The 25,864-nt window shown below is 42.1% G+C and overlaps 2 protein-coding genes across 3 annotated transcripts in view; one reads left to right on the plus strand and one right to left on the minus strand.

Annotated features, from left to right (window-relative positions):
* Positions 1-749: 749 nt before the first annotated feature.
* LOC139532718 (B- and T-lymphocyte attenuator-like) lies at positions 750-15,241 on the minus strand. The gene is made up of 6 exons (XM_071330660.1): positions 14,947-15,241; positions 11,332-11,649; positions 11,157-11,204; positions 10,567-10,695; positions 7,625-7,674; positions 750-7,408 (listed from the first exon to the last, which is right to left on the minus strand). Exons 1-6 carry the CDS (start codon positions 15,026-15,028, stop codon positions 7,013-7,015), a joined length of 1,023 nt encoding a protein of 340 aa, XP_071186761.1. The 5' UTR covers positions 15,029-15,241; the 3' UTR covers positions 750-7,012.
* Positions 15,242-17,965: 2,724 nt separating this feature from the next.
* Positions 17,966-25,864, plus strand: part of LOC139532719 (splicing factor U2AF 35 kDa subunit-like) — a 10,355-nt gene continuing 2,456 nt past the window's right edge. The window contains exons 1-4 of one of the 2 annotated variants that reach the window (XM_071330661.1): positions 17,966-18,114; positions 18,724-18,811; positions 22,948-23,014; positions 24,302-24,351. In XM_071330661.1, the coding sequence (XP_071186762.1) occupies positions 18,071-18,114; positions 18,724-18,811; positions 22,948-23,014; positions 24,302-24,351 (249 nt within the window). In that variant the 5' untranslated portion in view covers positions 17,966-18,070. Of the gene's footprint in view, positions 18,115-18,723; positions 18,812-21,805; positions 21,868-22,947; positions 23,015-24,301; positions 24,352-25,864 lie in introns of those variants that run through there. The other variant, XM_071330662.1, reaches the window with a different exon arrangement.

A 25,864-nucleotide genomic window follows, 5' to 3' on the forward strand; every position in this document is an offset into this window, starting at 1 on the left:
TTCTACACATCCTCCCCTCCTCAGTGTCAGGGGTCAGGGGTCAGCCACACAGTCTACTGTCGGTGTAGGTCTACACATCCTCCCCTCCTCAGTGTCAGGCGTCAGGGGTCAGCCACACAGTCTACTGTCGGTGTAGGTCTACATATCCTCCCCTCCTCAGTGTCAGGGCTCAGGGGTCAGCCACACAGTCTGGGTGTTGCTGTAGGTGTAGCACTTGATATGTGTAACACATATCAATCACATGTATTTATAAAGCCCTTTTTACATCAGCAGATGTCACAAAGTGCTTCTACAGAAACCCAGCCTAAAACCCCATCCACGTGTCTGTCTGTGTGTGGGGGAGGGAGGGTGCTATCACAGAGTCAGGCTTCAACAGTTCGTTCCACTCACAGACCACAGAGAGGTGGCGGGAACAACCTACGTCCACCTCACACCACGGGACTGAAGTGGCTGAGACCAGAGAATCACCACGTGGTCTACGTTTTGGATCACTGTTTTGAACTGAAATGGCTCATTTCCTGGATTCAGTGGGACGTTGAGACGTTGAGCATGGGGGAGCATGGTCTTGTAGGGGAACAGGTGCTTCCCTATCTGAGTGTCTTAAATGTCACTGATGTTTGTGTTGGGAAAAAACATATAGGCTTAATAAGCAGGTTAACTGTATATGCAGTTCAGACGCAGGTAAACAAAACATAATACATAGCTTCATCCTAAGTCATGTACAGTTTATCATTTAGGACAGTTCAACGTTCAGAAAATATCATACATTTATTGAATAATACATTAAAAAAAGCAACAACACATATTTTATAAAAAGTCTCCTTTTAAATAGCCAGTCAATGGCAATCATCATTGCAGTTCTGTTCCAGTACATTCAGTGAGAGAACAGCAAAGCAGTGTCTTATACAAGCAGCACCATGGAAGGATAGACACTTATTTCAAATGTATTTAACCTTTATTTAACCAGGTTACTCTCGTTGATATGAAACACATCTATTTTTCAAGAGAGACCTGGAGACAATGCAGATTCTCAGGTTAGAATAGCTATAAAAGAAAAAAGAACAGAAATGAAACAAGTCTTGTCAGAGTACGATGCCTTGTGGGGTTAACTGTGTTCACAATACAGACTTTATGGTGCACGAGATCACACACAACATTATCATGTATGTGTTCCATGCAGCTCAGTTGGTAGAACATGGCACAAAAAAAGTTTTTAAAATGTATGCACTCACTACTGTAAGTCGCTCTGGATAAGAGTGTCTACGAAAATGTGCATGAGGGTATTGAGAGGTAAAGTCCCATTACTGGCCTAAACATGCCAGTCAGCTAAGTGGTTCCTGTTTTTTAAATCATGGTGTCAGATGACCAGTGCACCTAGGGTACACCTCATCTACAATACTGTGCTGCAGGAGTGTCAAACTCATTCCATTGAGGGCCTAGTGTCTGTAGGTTTTTGGGTTTTCCTTTCAATTAAGCCATAGACAAGCAGGTGAGGGGAGTTCCTTACAAATTAGTGCCCTTAATTTATCAATCAACACTGTTAAAATGAAGTACTTTGTAATGCCAAAACTTGTGGCAACTGAGCTGCCACCAAATTGAAGGAGACAAAACCTTAACTTTGCTGGAGTATTACAACACATCATCCTGAGATATTTTGAAACACGACACGGTGTATTGTAACACCACTTAATCAAGTGCTGTGCAACACCTTGCCAGAGACTGAGAGCACTCACAGAAAAGGTTGTAAACACTATTTTGGTGTTTCGAGTCCTGTTTAGTGCAGAATTAGATCCCTTCTGTTTTGGCGCCGTTTCCTCTATTTAAAGCTTCTAAACTCCATTCGGATGTTTTGAATCCTGTCTAGTGCAGAATTAGATCCCTTTTTCTGAAGTGCCTTAATGTTTAACGTTGTTATGTATTTGATAATTTGACATTATATACCGTTTTGGGCAGGCATTGTCAAGCACAGTGTTCAACAAATCATTGATATGATTGCATTAAAAAAATGTTAAGATATTTTTGAGGTATTTAGACTTTTTATTGAGACAGTTATGAAATGACAGAGAGGATACAGATAGGTGGGAGAAACAGATTGAAGGGTTGGAGTGGAGAATTGAACCCCGTTCTTCGTGCTCGGCACAACTTGCATTCATTTTTATTAAGTATATGTATTTTGGGGGGGGGTCCAATTTCAATTCCCTCCCGAATAATTTCTTACAGTGTGGCTGTGTGGGTGAGTGGGTAAAATTCCAACAAAATGTACCCTCTGACTGCACCTCCTGATTCTATTCTGTCTAAATAAAGCATTGAAAAAAATAAAGGTCGAACTATTATCAATATTATAAAAAAATATTATCCATAGGTCCTTATCATCAATCAATATTTAGGATTATAAACCATTTGCATTTCTAAACTATTAATTGCATGAGAAAAACAGTTTTTGTGTTTTAATGCTGACTTTTACATGCACTGAAACCACAGAAAGGGTTTTCACAACACTCTCTTAAAAACACCAAGTCATGTTGATGAACCACTTTGGGTCTTTCAAAGTACTTAATTTCTGTTTTAAAACACATTCTCTGTATTTAAAACACTTTCATTAGGTTTACATTCAAACACCTTCCAAACACCAAATCTCAGCTTAGGTGCACTATTTTCCATGGTTTCGTTACACAATCATGCATGGTGTTCTGAGACTTTCTTTTTTTTTACAGTGAAGTAGAATGGAGGAACAAAAACCCGCAGACACTCGGCCCTCCGTGGAATGAGTTTGACACCTGTGCTGTAAAACAACACAGTCTCAATCCCACCATGTCAGGTGTACTTCACAACACTGTGGTCAGCCCTGTGTTTCCTGTTCAAGGCCCTGTGTCTTTGAGATGGTTAGGAGATCACAATCACATATAGTAAAGCACACACTCATGCAAGCACATAAACACTCACATCCCATCTACTAAATGTGGTTACTTGGAAGTCGGGGGAACGTACGTTTTTGGTTTCCTATTGCTTCTGCGAAGGAAGCCATACGTTTCCTGACTGGTAAAACAGAAAACTTTCTGGGAATGTTGATATTTAGCTTGCAGGGAGGTTCTGAGAACGTTTACCATGGTTCCCTGAACGTTTTGGAATTAGTCCACTGCGTCACCAAGATGGAGCTAGCGTTCACAAAGCCATTCATTTTAGTCTATTCAAACAGACCCCATTTCTAAGGAAACAAGCACCCATTAAGATCAACACACCTGAACACACAGATAGAGGACAGAGAGAGTTTTGTTGATGTTGAGAATGGAATGTATATGTTTTTAAATAACATTCTTAGAATTTTACTAATGTTTGCTTGTGCTTTTTATGGAACGTTTTCTTAAAGTTCTGAGAACATGACTTTAAAGTAAAGATTCACCCATTTTGAATGTTATAATGTTTTTGTGCATCTCTGAGTGATGTTCTATCGATTCCCTGGGTCATTTCATGTGTGTCTGAGTTATTGCCGTTCAAGCAGGCAGAAATTCTGCCAGTATGATGTAGCATTGTGTTAAAGTGTCTCTCACTACACTGGAAGTTAATAGGAATATGGCTTTTACATCTTTAAAACGTCTATCATACATGTCAGATTCTAATACTGGCCGATGTCATAACGTGGGAGGATGTCTTCTCTCCAATGAGCTGTTGACCATATTTTCATGATATTCCTACCTCAAGAAATGTGTAATTTAACAGAGGGTCTAACACATTTCTCCTATTTGTCTGCCTCTTCAGTCCAGGGTGCATTGCATGGTGCCGTTGCGAATGTCAGACTCCACTCTGTGAGGCACATCAATCTGCAGTTTAAACATGGTGAGATTGTAGACTCCTAAATTAATATTGCAGTTTGTTTAGGCAATTCTAAAGCTAACTACCTACTTCACATGCTGATATTGACTTTGGAATTATTGTGTGTAGCTACGTTTGCTAGCTAGCTACTAGCCAGCCAGCCCATAGAGAGAGCATTGCATTGTGTTTTTTTTTTGTCATCTTGAGCTGCAACAGATTTTCACAATGATTTTCACGTTGCTACCAACTTTATTATAACGACAAAATGAAAAATGTGTTCACAAAAAATATTGTTCTCACATATTAGTGTTATGCAACACTGTAAATTATAGGAATGAGTGGTTTTGGGTGGATTTTTCCTTTAAATAGAACCATGAGGAAACCTGCAGAAAACATTATGCTGAAGTATGGTTCTTAGAACGTTATGTGCTAGCTGGGTATCCTGCACCATTCCCAGAACATTGTGGGAAGGCTGTGTGCAAAATAATCATAGGACAAACATACTCTCACCAAGGTCTAAGAAATATATGGTTCTCAGAACATTATGTGCTAGCTGGGATAACACATGCACACACACATGCAGGAACAGTAGATCAGGCATGAACACACACACATATAGGAACACACACACACACACACACACTGAAAGCTTCTCACTGCATCACAGGATATGTAACCGTGTGCTGCAGCATGTGGGGTTTTGGTTTGTGTAGCACAGGAAACCTCCTAATCACATCCCAGCACAAGAGGTAAACTGCAAAACACCCTGCATAACGACAGTAACACCTCAACTAAACCCAAGGCCAGGGGATTGTCATCACTCACAGTGATTTCACTGAAACTGGTTGATTACAGTAAGGAATGGAGAATAGTAATATTGCAGTGAAAATTATATTATTTATTATATTATTATATTTATTATATTAATTATATATTACAGTAAATCAAATTTGATTATTTGTTTAAATAGGTAACACGCAATCACAGAAAAATGCATTAAAAAAAACTATAATGCACAGTTACATTCACAGTCAACTGATGTTCACTTGATTACAGTGCAGTGGAATATTTGATGTAGGCCTCAAGAATCAACCTCTGTCAGAAAGTTTTACCCAAAAGGCCAGAGCTAAAACTGACGTTATCATTGGTGGAAGTTCAAAGTTCAGATGCAGTCAGCTGATCGATTTCTGTAATACCAAGTATGGGTATCTGCAGCCCAATATGGCGACCGAAGTATGGGAGAGTGGGTGTATGGAAAGTGAATCAGCTAATTGGGCAGATTTGTTGCCACTGAATACCGTTTTACGTGGCTGATTGGGCTGCAAGACGAGTCGATAAGCTGGACCAGGTCACCGGGGTTGTATCGACATGCCTGCCGACTTGCTTCCTACTGGGTATCATGCAGTGGAGGCTCCTCAGTTGAGGAAGGGGAGGAACATCTTCCTCAGTGAATTTCATAAAAATTTATATAGTAAAACATTTTTAAGAAGTTAGCCTTTTTAGATAAAACTATACTAAATGTATTCACGTCACCAAATAATTGATTAAAACACACTGTAGGTCTACAGTAGCCTAAACAGCACCATGGTGTAGCTTTCATTCATAGGTTGTAGCAACCTCATGATGGGTATAGGGAAAAATGTTGTATCATGTAGTAGCCTAAACCTATCGATGTTACATTGAACTGGGCGAATGGAATATGAATGACAGTCATCCAATAAGCTGTAACAGAAATAAGGCCATTCTCATCCCTCATCGGGGCTCCCGAGTGGCGCAGCGGTCTAAGGCACTGCATCTCCGTGCTTGAGTCATCACTACAGACATCCTGGTTCAATTCCAGGCTGTATCACAACCTGAGGTGATTGGAAGTCCCATAGGGCTGTGCACGATTGGCCCAGTGTCGTCTGGGTTTGGCCGGTGTAGGCCGTCATTGTAAATAAGAATTTGTTCTTAACTGACTTGCCTCGTTAAATAATCTTAAACGGCACCACTGGTGTCATGTCGCAGGCGGCAGCTAACGTGGCAACATTTTCTCTCAAATAATTTTATGTCAAGGAGGATAGCAGGCTACAGAAGAAGTAACTAATATTGATAACCATCTAGATGTCACCTTGATACATACAGTACATACAGTCTACTACTCAATGGGGAGGGCACGCATGAAAAACAACAACACCGGGACACAGTACCATTCGCTCCCGCTTGACAGGCACTACTGTCCGGCAACGGCATGGGAAGTAGCTACCTAGTAGCCAATATCAGAGTGGCAGTCACAGTAATATATCAGGGTGACAGTCGCAGTAATATATCAGAGTGGCAGTCACACTAATATATCAGAGTGGCAGTCACACTAATATATCAGGGTGACAGTCACAGTAATATATCAGGGTGACAGTCACAGTAAGAACATGCGTACAACCCATAAAGCAACAGTACACCCATCATCAATACCTGACATTTTTTACAGTGGGTTAACTGCGTTGTTCAGGGGAAGAACGACAGACTTTTACCTTGTCAGCTCAGGGATTTGATCTAGCAACCTTTCGGTTACTGGCCCAACGTTCTAACCACAAGGCTACCTGCCGCCCCAATAAACAATCTTCAGTTTTAAACCGGAAAATGTACAATTATTTATGTAAATCTAACACTCAGACTCATCCTCTGGCTTAAAAACAGAAGTCCCAACTCTCGCAGTATAGGAGCTCAATGTGAGGTACACTCGTAGAAAAAAGGGTTCCAAAAGGGTTTTACGGCTGTCCCCGTAGGAGAACCCTTTTTGGTTCCAGGTAGAACTGTTTTGGATTCCATGTAGAACCCTCTGTGGAAAGGGTTCTTCATGGAACCCAGAAGGGTTCTACCTGGAACCAAAGGGGGTTCTTCAAAGGGTTCTCTTATGAGGTCAGCCAAATAACCCCTTTTTGGTTGTGGATAGCACCTAGTTGTGTGTCACAGTCTGGTTGAGTGGCAAGAAACGGAAGAGAAAAAATACAGCTCAATCAAAACCGTCTGACCTATAGCAGAGCGCTTTGACACACCCACTCCTTTCCACACGCCCACTACTTCCCTTTCGACACACCCACTCGCCCATACTCCGGTCGCCATATTGGGACGCAGCGACCCCCTTCCTGTAATCAGGGAGAAACAAAGACCAGTAGGACTGTGGCCCTCCGGGAAGAGGAGTTTTACTTCCTGGTTCCAGGGCTCAGGACACCCGTATGGCTGCGTACTCTGAGCCCTCCTCCTGAGGCTGTGCAGGGCACGGCGCGGCTCGAGGCTTTACCTGATGGTTGAGCGCTGCGTACATGATATCACTCTCTTCCTCTTTCTCCTTCCCGTTGCTATAGGTATCGTCCCTGTCCACTGAGACAGCTACCTGATTGGCTGCAGCTTGGACGGGTGCCGGATGAGTGCGACGTGGGCCCCTGGTAGGTGCGTTGTCATAGATACAGTCCGGCGGTGGGGTGGGCTGGGCTTGTGCCTGGGCTTGGGGCTGGGCTTGGAGCCGGTCCTGGGCTTGGTGGGATCGGATGCTTTGTCTGTGGTGAGGTTGTGGGTTGGGTCGTGGGAATGCTTGCTGGGTCATTGGTATAGCCATATACTGCAACAACAAGTAAGCAACTTTAATACTCTGTGTATTTGCAAACCCCACCGTTGATTATAGTGGGCCACACCTGGGACTGACAGACAAGGAGCACACCAAAAGACTCCACCATGTTACATACTGTAAACACATTAAAGACCATTCAGAATCTGTACTAATAGTACTAATACAGGACTAAATGAAAGGGAGATGTGTAGTGTATATCTGTTTGACCTGGTTCTCTGTTTGGTCCTCTTTCCTTAACTTCCTGGCCGGACAGGCACCTGCAATTTCAAGGGAATTATGAACAAAACATTGAAATTAGATGTCATGTCCTAGATATAAATGTCTGTATGAATGTACTATGGTCCTCATTAGTCTGTATTAATGTACTAGGGTCATCATTAGTCTGTATTAATGTGCTATGGTCATCATTAGTCTGTATTAATGTACTATGGTCATCATTAGTCTGTATTAATGTGCTATGGTCATCATTAGTCTGTATTAATGTGCTATGGTCATCATTAGTCTGTATTAATGTACTAGGGTCATCATTAGTCTGTATTAATGTGCTATGGTCATCATTAGTCTGTATTAATATACTATGGTCATCATCAGTCTGTATTAATGTGCTATGGTCATCATTAGTCTGTATTAATGTGCTATGGTCATCATTAGTCTGTATTAATGTGCTATGGTCATCATTAGTCTGTATTAATATGCTATGGTCATCATTAGTCTGTATTAATGTGCTATGGTCATCATTTTTTATTATAATTTTTTTTCACCTTTATTTAACCAGGTAAGCTAGTTGAGAACAAGTTCTCATTTACAACTGTGACCTTTGCCAAGATAAAGCAAAGCAGTGCGACACAAACAACAACACAGAGTTACACATGGAATAAACAAGCGTACAGTCAATAACACAATAGAAAAAAAGAAAGTCTATATACTGTGTGTGCAAATGGCTGAGGAGGTAAGGCAAAAAATAGGCCATAGTAGCGACGTAATTACAATTTAGCAAATTAACACTGGAGTGATAGATGAGCAGATGATGATGTGCAAGTAGAAATACTGGTGTGCAAAAGAGCAGAAAAGTAAATAAAAACAATATGGGGATGAGGTAGGTAGATTGGTAGATTGGTAGATTGGGTGGGCTATTTACAGATGGGCTATGTACAGCTGCAGCGATCGGTTAGCTGCTCAGATAGTTGATGTTAAAAGTTGGTGAGAGAAATACAAGTCTCCAGCTTTAGCGATTTTTGCAATTCGTTCCAGTCATTGGCAGCAGAGAACTGGAAGGAAAGGCGGCCAAAGAAGGTGTTGGCTTTGGGGATGACCAGTGAGATTGTCACTTTCTGACCATAGTTCTTGTGTGTTTTGCTTGTTTTAGTGTTGGTCAGGACGTGAGCTGGGTGGGCATTCTATGTTGTGTGTCTAGTTTGTCTGTTTCTATGTTTGGCCTAATATGGTTCTCAATCAGAGGCAGGTGTTTTGTGTTGTCTCTGATTGGGAATTATATATAGGTGGCTTGTTTTGTGTTGGAGTTTGTGGGTGGTTGTTTCCTGTCTCTGTGTTTTCTCTGCACCAGCTAGGACTGTATCGGTTTGCCACATTTTGTTATTTTGTAATTGTTAAGTGTTCACTGTTTATCATTATTAAATATGTTGAGCACCAACTACGCTGCATCTTGGTCCGATCCCTGTTACACCCTCTCTTCTCGTGAAGAGAGGGAAGGCTGCCGTTACAGAGATATACCTGCTGGAACGCGTGCTACGGGTGGGTGTTGTTATCGTTACCAGTGAGCTGAGATAAGGCGGAGATTTACCTAGCATAAACTTGTAGATGACCTGGAGCCAGTGTGTCTGGCGATGAATATGTAGCGAGGGCCAGCCGACTACAGCATACAGGTCGCAGTGGTGGGTGGTATAAGGGGCTTTGGTAGCAAAACGGATGGCACTGTGATAGACTGCATCCAGTTTGCTGAGCAGTTTGCTGGAAGCTATTTTGTAAATAACATCGCCAAAGTCAAGGATCGGTAGGATAGTCAGTTTTACGACGGTATGTTTGGTGGCGTGAGTGGAGGCTTTGTTGCGAAATAGGAAGCCAATTCTAGATTTGATTTTGGATTGGAGATGTTTAATATGAGTCTGGAAGGAGACTTTACAGTCTAGTCAGACACCTAGGCATTTGTAGTTGTCCACATATTCTAAGTCATAACCATCCAGAGTAGTGATGCTAGTCGGGCAGGAGGGTGCGGGCAGCGAACGGTTGAAAAGCATGCATTTGGTTTTACTAGCGTTTAAGAGCAGTTGGAGGCCACAGAAGGAGAGTTGTATGGCATTGAAGCTCGTTTGGAGGTTAGTTAACACAGTGTCCAAAGAAGGGCCAGATGTATACAGAATGGTGTCGTCTGCGTAGAGGTGAATCAGGGAATCACCAGCAGCAAGAGTGACATCATTGATATATACAGGGAAAAGAGTTGGCCCGAGAATTGAACCCTGTGGTACCCCCATAGAGATTGCCAGAGGTCTGGAAACAGGCCCTCCGATTTGACACACTGAACTCTGTCTGCAAAGTAGTTGATGAACCAGGCGAAGCAGTCATTTGAGAAATCAAGGCTGTTGAGTCTGCCGATAAAAATACGGTCGAAAGCCTTGGCCAGGTCGATGAAGACGGCTGCACAGTACTGTCTTTTATCGATGGCGGTTATGATATAGTTTAGTACCTTGAGCGTGGCTGAGGTGCACCTGTGACCAGCTCGGAAACCGGATTGCACAGCGGAGAACGTACAGTAGGATTCGCAATGGTCAGTGATCTGTTAATTAGCTTGGCTTTCAAAGGCTTTAGAAAGGCAGGGCAGGATGGATATAGGTCTATAACAGTTTGGTTCTAGAGTGTTACCCCCTTTGAAGAGGGGGATGACCGTGGCAGCTTTCCAATCTTTAGTGATCTCGGACGATACGAAAGAGAGGTTGAGCAGACTGGTAATAGGGGTTGCAACAATGGCGGCGGATAATTTTAGAAAGAGAGGGTCCAGATTGTCTAGTCCAGATTGTCTAGCCCAGCTGATTTGTACGGGTCCAGGTTTTGCAGCTCTTTCAGAGCATCTGCTATCTGGATTTGGGTGATCATTGGTCTGTATTAATATGCTAAGGAAATCGTGAGCATCTTACCTTTACAACCACGCATTGAGAGCATGGATATGGTTATCACCACGATGACAAACACCACAATCCCAGCCGAGGAGTAAACATAAGGCCACACCCACTCCAGGAAGCTGTCCCTCTGACTCACTGTAATGTCTATAAGACAAATAGGCCTAATTTCCACTATGAACAAGGAGGAAATGTTCCCCCACCACACATTTGAATTCATAAAAGCTATAGGTCAAAAAATATACAAATACAGGAAATTAGTTTTCAATGGCAAAATAATTCTGCCTAATTACACACACACACACACACACACACACACACACACACACACACACACACACACACACACACACACACACACACACACACACACACACACACACACACATTTCAAATCAAAATTACACCCCTGAAGAGGAGGTTTGACTCAACGTGGATACTAGGTTGCTAGTATAACTGGCTGTTAGGGTGTTACTGGATACCACAGTGTTTCAGAGCTAGGTGTGACATAGCATTGTGGTGTGCCTTGATGTACATTCATACTGCAGCACCTTTCTGTTCAGTGTGCAATGCATGCTGAGCTATGAAGAGTGAAAATCTCCTCTTACTTGTTGTGTCATTGTTCTGATATAAATCTGTGGTGTCTTCGATTCTCTCTGAAATACATAACAATTGACACCCATCACAGGGGGTTTGCTTCTATGAATACAATGGGGATGTTTGACTGAATGTTTGACTGATTAAACATTTCAAACTGAGAAAATGTATTAATAGGTTGCTTACCTGAGACAGTAACATTGATAGAATGACCCACAGCCGTGTGTAATTCACACCTGTATAGACCTGCATCATCTATGGATATGCTGGTGAAGACCAGAAATAAGATCCCTGTAGTGTTTGTCAAATTGGTCCACTGTGTTTGAATGAGAGCTGTTGTGTTGACAGTTTTGCATTTGTTTGATTCATCAAACTTACACCATGATGGTGGTGAGTTGGAACATAAATCAACAGAACAGGTCATCTTCAGTTGTTCCCCAGGTGAAGCCCTCCATACTGTGTTCCGTGCCACTCTAATCTCTGGGAAACAATCAGAATCTTCACCTGCAAAGAATTAAACTGAAGTAAGTCCTTGCCTGACCAATAGGTCCCCATAAGATCACCTATCACCTCTAGATCATTAGATCATTAGATCACACACCAAAATACTAATATTGCAATAATGGCTACAAGGATAGGCCTAAAACTTTTTTTTAGCTGGATCCTAGGTGGTGGAAAACATTTTTTTTACTAAGATGAGAGGTGATTAAAGATTGCAGACAGGTGAAGGAGATTTTCCCCTTCATCAGAATTTCCCCTTGGTATCAGTGAAAGTGACATGTTCATGACTAATAGAAGGGGGATACACACAGAAAGATTAAAAAAAGGGACAAAACACATTTCACATCCTGAAGAGTGGGAACTCAATTAGCATAAAACAGTGGGACTACAGGTTCTAGGGAACTGAGATTCAACCCCACCTGCGCTTATTCAGTGCTGCAGCCTGTCTCAGACTAAATAGGACCACCTCATCATACCATGGGGGAACTTATCACAAACCTAAAGACTTTCAGACTTCATAATCATCACTGAGGAACTGAGTATATCCAAAATGGTCTCAGTTTAACTCAGTATAACTGACCATCAATGACATTCTGAATGTCAATTAGTGGCAAGGAGTGTCAGACTTCCCAGTATCAATGAGAGGACAGTAGAGGTGACAAAACAATAGCATCATATACAACTTTACTGTAGGCCTACCACACAATGGCACACATCTCGATTATACCTTCCGACCACACAGGAAAGCCACAGTTGGGCTAAAATAAAGATGCACTATGCAGAAATCGTTCCGCCATTTCCTGGTTACTAAAATTCTAATAGATCGCCTAATTTCAGTTTATGTGACAAAAAAACAAGTATAGTGTAGAGAATCATTGTACCATCTAAACTAGAGGTCGACCGATTAATCGGCCATTCCGATTAATCGGTCGATCGGGCTGATTTCAAGTTTTCAAAACAATCGGAAATCGGTATTTTTGGGCGCCGATTTGCCGATTTTTTTTTTACACCTTTATTTCATCTTTATTTAACTAGGCAAGTCAGTTAAGAACACATTCTTATTTTCAATGACGGCCTAGGAGGCAGAAAGACAGATTTTTAACCTTGTCAGCTCGGGGGATCCAATCTTGCAACCTTACAGTTAACTAGTCCAATGCGCTAACACCTGATTACATTGCACTCCACGAGGAGCCTGCCTGTTAGCGAATGCAGTAAGCTAAGGTAAATTGCTAGCTAGCATGAAACTTATCTTATAAAAAACAATCAATCAATGACTGTCATTGCTCCAATGTGTACTTAACCATAAACATCAATGCCTTTCTTAAAATCAATACACAAGTATATATTTTTAAACCTGCATATTTAGCTAAAAGAAATCCAGGTTAGCAGGCAATATTAACCAGGTGAAATTGTGTCATTTCTCTTGCGTTCATTGCACGCAGAGTCAGGGTATATGCAACAGTTTGGGCTGCCTGGCTCTTTGCGAACTAATTTGCCAGAATTTTACGTAATTATGACATAACATTGAAGGTTGTGCAATGTAACAGGAATATTTAGACTCATGGATGCCACCCGTTAGATAAAATACGTAACGGAATAAACGTTTTGTTTTCGAGGTGATAGTTTCCAGATTAGTCAAAGGTATATGGTTTAGAGAGAAATAGTCGACGCGTTATAATTCCTGTAAAAACTTGCGGCTGAACTTGACAGGGGTTCCTTCGTTATTTTACCGTTCATGTCTTCCATAGAGAATGTCTTGATCTACTTCAAATAAGGTCTGTGTTTCCGACAGGGAACCATGCAGACAAGCTCTGCTTTCTGCACTACAACCCAAAACTTCTAAACTGGGAATATTGAAGACCCATGAAAGGTGGTGGTTCGTTTTAACATATGTTCTCATGTTATTTGAGACTAAATTGATTTTATTTATGTGTTATATTAAGTTAAAATAAAAGTGTTCATTGTTCATTCAGTATTGTTGCAATTGTCATTATTACAAAAATGTGTGTGTGTGTGTATGATATATATATATATATAAATACATATTTTTTCAAATAAAATAATCGGCCGATTAATCGGTATCGGCTTTTTTGTCCTCCAATAATCGGTATCGGTATCGGCGTTGAAAAATCATAATCGGTCGACTTCTAATCTAAACCGCTATGAAATATATTTTCCATAACCAAAAATATTGTATTTTCAGCTGTTTGAAGCTGGTGTACAAAACCGAAAGTACAAGACTCAGGGAGCATAGAAATAGCTCACATAGAACAGATCTACCGCCTATTAGACTTGCTTTCAATGAGAATGACAGATCTATAACTCATGTGAATTTTGTTGGGTCGCCCAAAAAGTGACATATCGCAGCTTTAAAAGAGACCATAGAGAGATCTGACAGATATAGTATGACTCATTGTGGTTAATAATAAGCTACTGAGGAAAAATAGGGCCTGTATTTTCATAATTATCAAGTTATAATAAGTTAATATAACAGTGGACAGCAGGTAGTCTAGCAGCTAAGAGCGTTGGGCCAGTAACCGAAAGGTTTCTGGTTCAAATCCCCGAGCCGACTAGGTAAGATAATTTGTCGATGTGTCCTTGAGCAAGGCACCTAACCCTAATTGCTCCTGTTAGTAGCTCTGGATAAGAATGTCTGCTAAATCACAAAAAAAAGTAGAATTTAAATTAACTCATGATTGTTGTTGTTGAGATCATACAAATTAAAATACATGACACTAGTATTGGTATAACTGAGATGTGCCAAAAAACTATTTCAGCTGGGTATCAGTAAGCTACAATATCTCTGTAATGTCAATTATAAAATATTGATGTTGTTGATGGATTCAAAATGCCAGTGTGAAATGTGGAGTATTTGCTATTCAGTGGAAACAAAATGGAAGCCAGAAGAGCGATTTGTTTCAACAAAAGCAACTGGAAAACAGGGAGGAGAACATTAACAACATAAATTATTCATCTTTAGGGAAGAAGATCAGGAGGAAATTAAGACGACTTTAAACAAATTTTCCTACCCCGCTAATCTCTTATTTTTAGTCCCTTTATCTTTTCTACAACAGGATATATTTTTTATGTCACCGAGCTCTCACACACAAATAAAAATGTGTTTTTTGCCAGGATGACAAAAACTGGAAGTCTTGAATGTGAGGAGGACATTTCAGATATTTACGAAAATGTTCACTCAAAGAGAGTTGTTCTTTAATTTACCAGCAACACTTCTCTTACTGTGTGTTGAAACTGAACCAACCACAATACGCTGCAGTTTAATCACATATAAAAACTTACCATGGGCATCCCAGGGGAAGAGAAGCACAACCAAGATGGTGAGAGGTAGGCAGGTCCAGGACCAGCAGTCACGGGGCCCCATGGTGACTTGTAGCCCACAGGCCTTCTATAATCAACAGGTTACACCAGAGGCGGTTTAGGAAGACAGCCACAGCATTGGTAGATGATCATCTCTCTGTGTGTTTGTGTGTGTGTGTGTGTGTGTGTGTGAGAGTGAGTGAAATACACTGTCTGTTCTCTCTCTCTCGCTTCCTCAATTTTAAATGTCTCTCACATCAGTCTTAACACACCCCAGCATCATAGTCTCTCCGTCACTGCACAAGTGTTTGTGGTAACATTTCTTCCGTTTTACTTCCTTTACCTACTCTCTCTTTCACTCTTTCTCTCTCTCCCCATGTGCTTCATCCTCTCTCATCTACTTAAAATTTACTGTGGTGATCACTATAGATTAGATTAGGTTTATTGGTCATATACACAAGGTTACAGATGTAATAGCAGGGTACAGTGACATTCTTCAGCTCTGAGCTCCAACAGTGCTGGTCAAAGAGAAGTGGATGAAACAATAATACAAATAATAATAATATATACAACTGTAACAATTATAAATGTCCATTGGGGGGTGGGGGCAGGATAAACTTCAGTTGGGGACACACAGGGGTAGCAGGTAGCTGACTAGTGGTGGCTACTCATCAGCCTGATGGTCTGGCGGTAGAAGTCTGACAGTTTTTGCCATGATGTACCTATACTGCCCACGTCTGAGTGATGGAAGCAGGGGGAACAGGCCGTGGCTCGGGTGGCTGCGGTCTTCTTATCACATACGACACCTGGTGTTGTAGGTGTCCTGGAGGGCAGGCAGTGTACACCCAATGGTGCGTTCGGCTGAGCGTACCACCTTCTGTAGAGCCTTGCAGGCTGTGATCTAGCCGACAGTATGCTCTCGATGGTGCTCCTGTAGAACACTGTGAGGGCCCTCGGGAACAGGCAGGATTTCTTCAGCCTCCTGTCAGTGTGGTTTGAAGAGTCGCTGTTGTGCCTTCTTCACCAGGGTGTCCGTGTGGGTTGAAAAGTCTCTGTTGTGCCTTCTTCACCAAGGTGTCCATGTGGGTTGAAGAGTCTCTGTTGGGCCTTCTTTACCAAGGTGTCCATGTGGGTTGAAGAGTCTCTGTTGGGCCTTCTTCACCAAGGTGTCAGTGTGGGTTGAAGAGTCTCTGTTGTGTCTTCTTTACCAAGGTGTCCGTGTGGGTTGAAGAGTCTCTGTCGTGCCTTCTTCACCAAGGTGTTCGTGTGGGTTGAAGAGTCTCTGTCGTGCCTTCTTTACCAAGGTGTTGGTGTGGTTTGAATAGTCTCTGTCGTGCCTTCTTCACCAAGGTGTCCGTGTGGGTTGAAGACTCTCTGTCGTGCCTTCTTTACCAAGGTGTACATGTGGGTTGAAGACTCTCTGACGTACCTTCTTTACCAAGGTGTCCATGTGGGTTGAATAGTCTCTGTCATGCCTTCTTCACCAAGGTGTCAGTGTGGGTTGAAGAGTCTCTGTTGTGTCTTCTTCACCAAGGTGTCCGTGTGGGTTGAAGAGTCTCTGTTGTGTCTTCTTCACCAAGGTGTCCGTGTGGGTTGAAGAGTCTCTGTCGTGCCTTCTTCACCAAGGTGTCCGTATGGGTTGAAGAGTCTCTGTCGTGTCTTCTTCACCAAGGAGTCAGGGTGGGTTGAAGAGTTGCTGTCGTGATTTCCCCAGGGTATCAGTGTGGGTTGAAGAGTCTCTGTCGTGATTTACCCAGGGTGTCCGTGTGGTTAGACCATTTCAATTCCTCTGAGATGTGTACCCGAGGAACCTGAATCTGTTTGACCCCCTCCACGGTGGCCCTGTTACTATAAATCAGCTATGATCATGAACAGATAGATACAGGATGTGTGACTGGTTATACAGTAAATGAAACAAATGTACATTACAGTAGACTAATGTTATACACATTATAGTAGGCTAAAATTATACACATTACAATAGGCTAAAATGATACACGTTACAGTAGGCTAAAATGATACACATTACAGTAGGCTAAAATGATACACATTACAATAGGCTAAAATTATACACATTACAGTACACTAAAGTGATACACATTACAGTAGGCTAAAGTGATACACATTACAGTAGGCTAAAATGATACACATTACAGTAGGCTAAAATGATACACATTACAGTAGGCTAAAATGATACACATTACAATAGGCTAAAATGATACACATTACAATAGGCTAAAATGATACACATTACAGTAGGCTAAAGTGATACACATTACAATAGGCTAAAATGATACACATTACAATAGGCTAAAATGATACACATTACAATAGGCTAAAATGATACACATTACAGTAGGCTAAAGTGATACACATTACAGTAGGCTAAAGTGATACACATTACAATAGGCTAAAGTTATACACATTACAATAGGCTAAAGTTATACACATTACAATAGGCTAAAATGATACACATTACAATAGGCTAAAGTTATACACATTACAGTAGGCTAAAGTGATACACATTATAGTAGGCTAAAGTTATACACATTACAGTAGGCTTAATATCTCATACAATATCTGTCAGATCTCTCTGTGTGAACATACACATCTCTAATATAACCCTGCTGTGGCTTTTCTGTGTGGTTGGCGGGTAATATTGAGTCATGTGCCAACATTGTGTGGTGGCTTTAGGATCTATACTGTTGTTGTTTTGTCAGCTCTACTATCCTCTCATTGACTGATACTAGGAAGTCTGAAACCCCTTGCTACTAATTTACATTATGAATGGACGTTAGACAATGAAGTCATCTTCTTCTTCTTCTTAAAACGTCTTCCTCTTCTTCATTCAGCATAGCATACATGCAGATATTTTCTATAGGGCCCTAAAACAGATGAAAGGGCTTCGGTTATCATAATCTTTGGCCCTATTCATGAAACCAAAATGGATGCAATTGCGCCCCCATGAGAGTATTAAGGGGAAAGAACAGACAAGATAAGAGCGTATGCAAACGACAATGACGAAGAGCACAACTTTTGCCTCTAGCAAAAAAGCGGCAAGTGTTGAATACATGACGTAGAGCACAGTTTAGTTGACAAACCGAAGATGGCGGAGTACCTGGCCTCCATTTTCGGAACAGAGAAAGACAAGTAGGTTATTTCGTCTTTTTGTGAAACTGCTGAAATAATAATGCTAGTAAAATGCCTCTTCTGTAGAACGTGCACGTTTTAACCCAACAAGCTACCAGTTTACTTACAAATACGACTGCTGCTGCACCCGTTGCTTTTCATTCAGCCTTGTGTGGCTAGCTAGCGTAGCTTCCTGACTATACTGTAGAAGGCTAGTTAACTTGCTTGAATGGAGGAGGCGGCGGCTTGGTTTGAAAATGTGGCATGTGCTGCGTCGCGTCAGTGTCCCTCCAAATCGGCCAGACTAAGCTAAATCAGTCTTTATTTTCTAGATTAATTTAGTATCAAATGTTTTACAAGTCAGTAGCTAAATAGTTTGCTAGTTAGTATAACCTCAAAGTTTGGCTTGCTAAGCTAATCTGCAGCTAACTAGCGTGCTACTGTAGCTAGCTAACTCTTTAGCATTGTCTCGAGACGACTCCAGTGGCTAGGTTGGCTACTGCACAAGCACACAACGAATTGTGTTTTTGTTTTCCATTGTAGCTAGCTAGATGCAGAAACAAAACTATACAAAGCAAACACTAACCTAGCCATTTATCAACATCTAATTTGTTTACTTTCTTGTTCAAGGGTCAATTGTTCATTCTACTTTAAAATTGGAGCGTGCAGACATGGGGACCGCTGCTCTAGGTTGCACAACAAGCCAACTTTCAGCCAGGTAAGCGTATCTTTATGTCTTGAATATGATTAGCTAGCTAGGGGTTTATGGCAAGCAATGGCCCGATGCTTGTGATATAGCCCACTAGAATGTATCAGTACTTCCTTAGGTTTCTTTGTTAGCTAGCTCGCGTTACTGATTATACTCACATTTGATTGTTTACTTGTTTGTGTGGAGATTGGACTTAACCTTGTGTAGGATCAAATAATAATTCATGAAGTACTGAAACACAGTGTTGACAATTAGCCCTAATTCCATTCACGTTTGCAATGTTGCTTCCATGTTCCAATGGGCCTAGGTACATACTGCAATAGCATCATGTGGAAGAACAGGTTGCTGAGCAGATGTAAAGTAGACCTAAATGTTTGCTGATCTGTTTCCACTAACCCTGTGCACGTTTGCATTTCAGATTCCACGATTGGCTTACCTACAGAAGTGTGTGTGTATATAACGTTGTGTTCTGTTGCCTTTCAGAGAACCTGCATTATGATTGATGAGGATAGGGTTGGCAGCATGTCAATGCTTCTCAGTCAATATTTATCATCAGAAGAGAAGCAACTGCTGTTGGTAGGGTGACCACATTTTTTAAATACCCAAATGCGGGACAACAGGATGATTTTGCGAGACGTTCGTGGGACAGTGTAACCTACATGAATACATGTTTTTTTGCAGCTGCACCAGGGTAATTGAAGCGCATGAAGCCTACTCTTTTTCCGGGCTCGCACAAAAGTTGGTGACGCACGAGAGACCACATGTGTGGCTGTTATGAAAATCAGGGAATATTTGGCAAAGGAACCATTTCTGGTTTGTCAGAGAATTTAATACAGTTAGGAAGGAAGACTTAAAATGGGATTGGGTGAAGTAGCAGCAATTACGTTGAATGAGCAACTAAGTATGGAGTGCCTTACAAGTGTGACAAAATTACCTTATCTGTCAGTCTAATATTTACTCTTGTAGCTATTCATTTTTGTAAGTAGTTTACTCACTCTCAGCTGCAAATCCCGAAAGGATTTGGCAAATGTGATTTTGGTTGACAATATGACATTGGCTTAAGTCTCGTCTTGCGCTGTGCAGAATATCAGAGATCCTCAACGATTGCAGAAGTGTTCAACGTTACCAGTACCACGGCCTTATAATATATCTTGTCAAAAGTGCAACATGACTACAAAAGAGACGGGTAAGAATGTCAATTCTCATCAAATGAATAGGAAATCTGACTAAAATACAGACATGTAACTTTTTTGTAAATTAGTGATGTTTTCATTTAAATGTGGGATTTTCCTGCACAATCCGGGATATGTGGTCACCCTAGCCACTGGTAGGCTAATGCTGATTATGGAATGCATGATGCAATGGCAGATGGCACAACCTTGATGAAATGAAGTAGTGTTATCCTGAATGGTATATTTTCCTCCAACCTGGGTCTTTTGACTATGCTCACATGGACATGCGGCCAACCTGCTCCCCTCATTTAGTGACGGATTGCCTGGCTCTTTGGTAGACATTTGATAGACACGATGGCAGCTCAATTCCCCTGTCCTTGTGCTTCATTAAACAGCTCAGCCACTTCATATCGGAAGACTCAATCTGAACCAACCCTAGGTCTCTCAGGATAGTTGTGCTTGGCCCTATGCCGAACCATGAGAAACAAAACAAAGCTTTCTATCAGTAGACTGATTGGATGATCCTCTACCAGAGCATGTGGGCGGAGTTGAGCCGGTCAGAAATCCCGCTCACGGAGTGGTGCTTGCGTGGCCATCCACGTCCTTTCCAATTGCTCCGCTAAAAAAAACGCTCCGAAAGACACAGAAGAAGAAGAAAGACAGCCGCTCCATTCGTTTAAATCACAATTTAGTAAAATAATCCTATCAAAATGGAAAGCTCCTTGAAAGAGATAATATGCCAGACCTATTGGGCCAAAATCAATTATGGCCTATTGTATAGATAATAGAACCAAAGTGAACAACTTAGTTTATAAATACTTTGCTACAATGACACTCTTAGCTAGCTACCCACCTCGTTCCTTTCTGTTAGCATGTGCACGTAGTAAGTTCCCCATCATGCTTTCGGGATTCCACAATGATTCTTTTTTTGGTGTAATTTTTTCTCCCTGATTTCGTGTTCGCTATTTTGTCTCGTCGCTGCAGCTCCCCAACGAGCTCGGGAGAGGCAAAGGTTGAGTCGTGCGTACTCCGAAAGATGACCCGCCAAGCCGCGCTTCCTAAATTAACACCCGCTCGCTTAACCTGGAAGCCAGACGCACCAATTTGTTGGAGGAAACCATGTTCAACTGATGACCGAAGTCAGCCTGCAGGCGCCTGGCCTGCCACGAGTCACAAGAGCACGATGAGCCAAGTAAAGCCCCCCGGCCAAACCCTCCCCTAACCCAGATGACGCTGGGCCAATTGTGCGCCGCCATCTGGGACTCCCAGACACGGCCGGTTGTGACACAGCCTGGGATCGAACCCCAGGCTGTAGTGACTCCGCAACACTGCGATGCATTGCCTCAGACCCGGGAAGCCACCAAAATGATTCTTTAGTTGTGGACACTACATCACCGCACTCGCTCTTGGTCCTCCTCGTCTTTGTAAGTCACCTTGATTATTATTATTTTATTTTTTATGGAAATATGTAGCATACTTGATGACAGTAGCTTAAGCAAGGGGCTATAGCAGCACACAGGTAGACTACAAACGCATGCTGGGCTGGGCATGCCCTGAGCTCGGGAAGTGAGCGCTATTGGAATCGGGTGAGAAGGCTGACGCTCCAGCCTTTGGAAACTCGCTGCACACTCAAGTCAAATTGGGCTCGCTCCGTTCACATTCTCTCCTCTACCCCAACTTCTCTGAAATGGATTCAAAAGCGAGATTCGACTCCTAAGTCAGTAAACACAATAGTGTATTTACGTCAATAATCAGGGACCTAGACTCATTTGGAGATTTACACAAATTGAATGATTTATCTCTTGTATTCTTGTCATCCCCGGCAGACCATCTTGATTCAAAACATCTACCGTAACCCCCAAAACAGTGCACAGACGGCCGACGCCTCTCGCTGTAAGTCCAAAGATCTGTTAGCCTCAGGGGTTCAGAAATCCCTCCTTTTCCCCCGTGCTGCTCCCCATATGTAGGTCACGTAGCAGCTGAGCTGTGAGGGACTGCCTCAGCACTGTTAGCAGGGAACCCAACATTACAGTACATCTCTCACACTTCGGCTACTGTAACTGCTCCTCCCAGTCCCCACCCTAAATGGCAAACCATTACTACCAGATAAATAAACAGTTTTGTATCGTCAAATATTTCTGTTTCCTCTGCCTCAGTCTTTGCCCTCTCATACACAATCTCTCAGCCACTCAAAACAAAAACATATTCTGTTCTGTTATAGGCTATGTTGACCAATTTAAATCCCAAACTACCTTGAGCACAAGTCCTATAGTTGGGTAGACCTAGTTGTAACCCTCTACTGTGTGAGCAGTACCCAGTGTTGAGCCCTGTCTTACCAGAGCTGACGCCTCTCCTCTCACACAGGTAGGTATGGCTGTGGACTCTCTCATGAGACTGTCTGGGCCACGGTTCTGTTCTCTTCTGATAACAAGGACCTCAGAACTAGACAAACACCTCCCTCCCTCCATAGCCCAGAGATGCTTCACATGTGCTTACTTAGATGGCTTTTGTACTGTGACCTATTCACAAACAGCTATTTCCTTTGGGAAAATGTGTTGGATTGAATGATCAACACATGAATACACCAGAGTGCTTGCTACTTCTCCAGTAAAACATGTCAGTAAGGTCTCTTTTTAACTGGCATTACTTTGATTCGTTCAGAGTTCCTTGTGATTGCAGCCTCCTGTGAAGCCCTGGCAGAGACGTCTGTGGTCAGGAGACACACCATTACCTTCTCTTTCAGCATTTCAGATCACACCATGCACTCTTTCGTTCAGAGCAGAGTTCTAGAGGGGACTAATGAAGCTAGTTATGGCTTCAAATGTGTCCATTGAGGAGGTATTTGCTGACCCTAGTGTGTTCTCTTCAGGGCCTGTTGTAAGGAGCATGATACTGTATCTAATTTAACTTTCTTCCCCCAAAACCCAATTTCTGCTTGACCTGTATCACAAAAATGTCTGTTTTGTATTTCAGACCATTGCCCTCTTGAACATTTACCGTAACCCTCAAAACACTGCCCAGTCTGCCGATGGTATACGCTGTAAGTTCCCCCTACATTTGCAGGTCCTGCGGCATGGACTACTCATTATATTATACTGTTATCTGGTGTACACCTACCTACACTACAACACCTCCATTATATTATACTGTAATCTGGTGTACACCTTCCTACCGACGCTACAACAACACTCCCATTTGCCAGGAAACGGTAGCTATTCCTTAGATATTTTTCCTGGGAAACATTTAGTTTGTTTTTAGTAGCCTGGACCTGAATTCAATGTGCATTCATAAGAATTTGTAAGATACTTATTTGCATAAAATGGACAGAAACCAGTCTCAAAATCAATCAATCAATAGTTTATTCTCGAGAGTACTGATCATAGTACAATTTACATCAGGTTATATAATAAAAATGACGTCATAGGATTTAAAATGTCCTTCCTCCTCTCGGATACCATGGTAATATAGTTCACCAGCCTTCTCACATTGTCTGCCACCTGTTAAACAATCTACCACCAGCCCAAGGTCTCTCCCCTCCCTGGGTAGAGACAGAATGTCCTGTAAGGATCACAGCATTCCAGCCTGTCTGACGATAACTCCATTCGTTTCTAACAAGGAACAGACAGTCCTTGTTCTAATTCTTGATTAAAATTACACACATTATATTCAGCACCATGATTAGAATAATGTTCATACATCCATACAGTAACATAGTAGTATTCTGTTTAATTATAGTTTTAAGCTAAATGTATACATAATTTAGTCATTATTCATCAAAATCCCATAAGTTGGCACTCATTTTCAGCACCAGCCAGCTCCACTGTCATGCTAGCTTCGTTGGCAATCATTTTCAGCACCAGCCAGCTCCACTGTCATGCTAGCTTCGTTGGCACTCATTTTCAGCACCAACCAGCTCCACTGCCAGTGTTCTCAAACACCGTCATTGAAGCTGGCTTGTGCTGAGACACCGTCATTAAGGTTGTTGTTCCAAAGTGGTGTCACCTTAATGTATACACAAACTTGGCTTAATTGATACAATTCTAACAGATTACTGGCCTGATTTACTAAGCTGTTGCACCATTGTAATGTTTATTTGGTGATTTCCAAGGGGGATAAAGTAACAGGAAGTTAAAATGGCTTATGGTGGCTATAGGACAAATGTGAAACGTACACAAAGTTAACTTGTATGTTAGTTTCATGGTTTAGCTTGGTATGTTGTCTATATATTCTCGTAAGTCGTTGGCTGTGAAGTTGCACTGATGCAGATGCTTAGTGACTCTGCCTCCGCCTAGCTGCTTTCTGACTGGTTATTTGTTCATGGTTTTAGGTGCCGTCAGCGACGTGGAGATGCAAGAGCACTACGACGAGTTCTTTGAGGTGAGTGACCTCGGCATGAGAGACTTGTGATGTTTCACCTTCTCTCTGCCGAACCTGCCCGTTGTGCACGATATCAACTTCCTCTCTCCCATTCACTTTTCACAACAGGATCAATACTGCTGTGCCAATATTGTCCCTGTTCACTGATGTGAAAGGGGCAGTATTTGTACAGTAGAGGATATGTAGTTGGGTAATGGAAAAGACCCTCAGTGAGTCTGTCAGCTGTGTAGAAACCATGGGTATGTTCCACATTGCAGCTGACTTTGAAGGCGAGACGTGATAACGGATCTAGTTATGAATGGATCTCTAAATAAAGTGTTGGTTTCATGAGCTGAAATAAAAAATCCCAGAAATGTTCCACAAGCACAAATTTCTTTACAATTTTGTGTACAATTTTGTGTACATTCCTGTTGGTGAGCATTTCTCCTTTGCCAAGATAATCCATCCACCTGACCGGTGTGGCATATCAACAAGCTGATTAAACGGCATGATCATTACACAGGTACACCTTGTGCTGGTGACAAAAGGCTACTCTAAAATTTGCTGTTTTGTCACTCGACACAATGCCACAGATGTCTCAAGTTGAGGGAGTGTGCAGTTGGCATGCTGACTGCAGAAATGTCCACCAGAGCTGTTGCCAGAGAATTGAATGTTAATATCTCTCATAAGCCACCACTAACGTCGTTTTAGAGAACTTGGCAGTACTTCCAATCGCAGACCACGTGCATGGCATCGTGTGGGCGAGCGGTTTGCTGATGTCAGCGTTGTGAACAGAGTTCCCTATGGTATGGGCAGGCATAAGCTATGGACAACAAACACAATTGCATTTTATCCCTGGCAATTTGAATACACAGCAATACGTGACAAGATCCTGAGGCCCATTGTCGTGCCATTCATCCACTGCCATCACCTCGTGTTTCGGCATAATGCACTGCCCCATGTCACAAGAAGCTGTACACAATTCCTGGAAGCTGACAGTGCCCTAGTTTTTCCATGGTCTGCATACTCACCATACATGTCACCTGTTCAGCATGTTTGGGATGCTCTGGATTGACGTGTACGACAGCGTGTTCCAGTTCCCGCCAATATCCAGCAACTTCGCACAGCCATTGAAAAGGAGTGGAACAACATTCCTCAGGCCATAATCAACAGCCTAATCAACAGCCTGATCAACTCTATGAGAAGGAGATGTGTCGTGCTGCATGGGGCAAATGGTGGTCACACCAGATACTGACTGGTTTTCTGATCCACACCCCTACTTTTTTTTAAGGTATCTGTGACCAACAGATGCATATCTGTATTCCCAGTCATGTGAAATCCATGGATTAGGGCTTAATTAATTGATTTCAATGACTGATTTCCTTATGTAAACTGTAACTTAGTATAATCTTTGAAATTGTTGCGTTATGTTTTTGTTCAGTGTAGTTATTAGTGGATCTTTAAAGTGGTCTCCATGGTGCTGCTTTACTTATCAATCAGTGATTGTTTTGTCACCCATGACCCTAACCCCATC

The sequence above is a fragment of the Salvelinus alpinus genome, chromosome 10 (genome assembly GCF_045679555.1).
Source record: "Salvelinus alpinus chromosome 10, SLU_Salpinus.1, whole genome shotgun sequence".
Classification (NCBI taxonomy): Eukaryota; Metazoa; Chordata; class Actinopteri; order Salmoniformes; family Salmonidae; genus Salvelinus; species Salvelinus alpinus.